The following is a 2,500-nucleotide window of genomic DNA, read 5'->3' as shown; positions in this document are numbered from 1 at the left end:
GGAGCAAGGAAGATGCAGAAAGAGGTGGAAGGTAGAGGGGCAAAGAGTCATGCTGAAGGGGAGATACTGTATACTGAGTAAGAAATGTTGACTTTAATGCAGTTAAAATACAACTTTGAGTGGAGAGGGATAAGAAAGTGGAAAAAATAATAATCAAAAGAGCTAGATGAGGAGGCGCCCGTGTGACTGTATCATCCCAATCTTTTTTTTTTTTTTAATATATCTGCACTAAATGTCCCTTAATGTTCTCAAAACTCTTAGCACATTAATTTCCCCCCCTTTTTTTTTTTCCTCCTTGCAGCACTATTTTCTCAGCACACCTCGTGCTTAAGCTTATAAGGGTGCTAATAAATTTTAGGAATATCATGTAAATTTTATTCTGTGGCTTTTTGGTAATCCATAATCATAGATGAGCAGCTCTCAGTCTTTTGACGCTGATAATGGCGGGCAGTTAATTGCAAGCAAAAACGAAAAAGTCACATGTAGGAGATACTGTGCTGCATGTATGTGCACTGGAATAGAGAGGCTGTCTCATTTTGAATGCCAGCAAACACTAATGAGCTCTGTTAGGCATTATGAAGTGAACTAGGGAGAGGGAGGAGCTAGGGGTGTGTGTGTGTGTGTGTGTGTGTGTGTGTGTGGGGGGGTGTGTGTGTGTGTGTGGGGGGGGGGGGTGTGTGTGTGTGGGGGGGGGGGGGTGTGTGTGTGTGGGGGGGGGGGGTGTGTGTGTGGGGGTGTGTGGTGGGTATTCTGTCAAATTCTATGACTGCACCTAATTTTGTGTCAGTTGCATGCTGCATTGCTGTTTTGTTTTTAAAGTCTCTTTGTATCAGTGTTTTGCTGTCTCAGAGGACTTCACTCGAATAATTGTTGGAGTCTAAATTTGTGCTCATAACAGTAATAATCGTATAAATACAGCCTGTTTATTCAGCACAGCAGCATGACTGATGACTCAGAGGGCTATGACGGCAACCTGAGTGGCATGAAATTTGCACGTACATGCATGCAGACACTACAGAGGCACGAATTCGCACTTTTCAGGGACACAGGCACGCACACACAGGCACACACGCTGGATGCTGAAGGTTATAATCAGTGTTTGTTTTGGGCGGAAGTTTAAATTAGTAGTCGTGCTCACTGTTTACGCTTGTGGCGTCACTGTCAGGTGTCATAGGAGAGAACATGTCAATTTCGGTTAACAGTTTTCACTACCTCCCTTTGTTCTTGTTCTTTTTTTTTTTTCTTCCAAATTTCCCCTGGTCCTCGAATTCATCTCTGCCTCACTGTTTGCTTGTCTCCCAAGACACCCCCCCCCACACACACACACACACACACACACACACACACACACACTCAGCCCACAGTTTGATTTTTATCGCACTGTCTGCTTCACTTATCTGCCTCTATTTATTTGCAGGTATCTCTGCTGTGAGACCCAGTCAGAAATGAGAGAGTGGTATGCTACATTTCTCAGTATTCAGGTATGTCCCTCCCTGAACACCTGCTGAGAGGTGGAAAATTTGTAATAAATCATTTAAATGTGTTATGATTTGTTTTATTTCTTTTGTTGTTATTTGTGAAAACTGTGAATTTCTTGTAAAAACCAAGCAGCGATGCAGAAGTTTTAGAAACTGTAATAAAGAAAGTAAATAAAACAGCACTACTGAAATCAGTAATCCTCACCAGGACCATGTTAAATGATTTAAATAGTTTCCTCACAGTGTAGTAGTATTATATTGTAGTATCGTAACATGTCTGTCTTCTCTCCTCTCGGTTTCTCCTCCTTGGTAAAGTACGATGGTAACGTGTGGCCTCAGGATGGACTCCAGCACAAGCGCGTGAGTCGTGAGTTGCCAGACACACGTCATGGTAACGTGTCACTGATACCACTGCGTGGCAGTGAGAATGAGATGCGGAACAGCGTTGCAGCTTTCAGCCAAGACCAGCTTGCTGTGAGTCAATCTACCAATCACTGGGAGTAATCTACGACGAACCAGGCAGCTCACTGCAAAGCTGCCCAGTTAATCAGAGACTTTCATGCTGCGCAGGTGGTCCAGACCCCTCAACCATGAGCCGAATCAAAGAGCAGTGCAAATTTGCGCACATCCTATACCAATTTTGCACTTTGCGAGTCTGATTTCTATTCAGAATAGAATACATCGGATTGTGCATGAAATCAAGCGTTCAGTCTCCTGAGGCAGAACTTTTCATGCTCAATTTTTCTCTTTGTTAACTTTTCAGTAAAGTTTGAGGGATTCACCTGTGCAGGATCAATAATCTCTGTTTCATGATTTGTCTGTGATTTAACGATCGTTGCAGGATCTGGGTTCTTAAAATATCAAACTAATCAATTAAATATATTATGAAATGCAATCTCATGTGGTTTCACGAGCTGCGAAGATGATAAATGATTTGTGTTCAACCAAAACAAAAAAATGTTTTAAGAATCCAGACTGTGTGCAGAGCCTTAGACGATTTTTTTATTTTATTTTATTTTTTG

General features: G+C 42.2%; 1 protein-coding gene across 3 annotated transcripts in view; it reads left to right on the top strand.

Moving 5' to 3' along the window:
- Positions 1–2,500, top strand: part of arap1 (ArfGAP with RhoGAP domain, ankyrin repeat and PH domain 1) — a 65,590-nt gene that overhangs the window by 57,021 nt on the left and 6,069 nt on the right. For all 3 annotated transcript variants that reach the window (XM_026191464.1, XM_026191466.1, XM_026191465.1), the window contains 2 exons: positions 1,418–1,481; positions 1,794–1,952. In XM_026191464.1, the coding sequence (XP_026047249.1) occupies positions 1,418–1,481; positions 1,794–1,952 (223 nt within the window). The remainder of the gene's footprint in view (positions 1–1,417; positions 1,482–1,793; positions 1,953–2,500) is intronic.

This window comes from Astatotilapia calliptera, chromosome 14 (assembly GCF_900246225.1).
Source record: "Astatotilapia calliptera chromosome 14, fAstCal1.2, whole genome shotgun sequence".
In the NCBI taxonomy this organism is placed as follows: Eukaryota; Metazoa; Chordata; class Actinopteri; order Cichliformes; family Cichlidae; genus Astatotilapia; species Astatotilapia calliptera.
The sequence above is the reverse complement of the archived record's forward strand: the minus strand, read 5'-3'. Positions and strand labels throughout refer to the sequence as shown.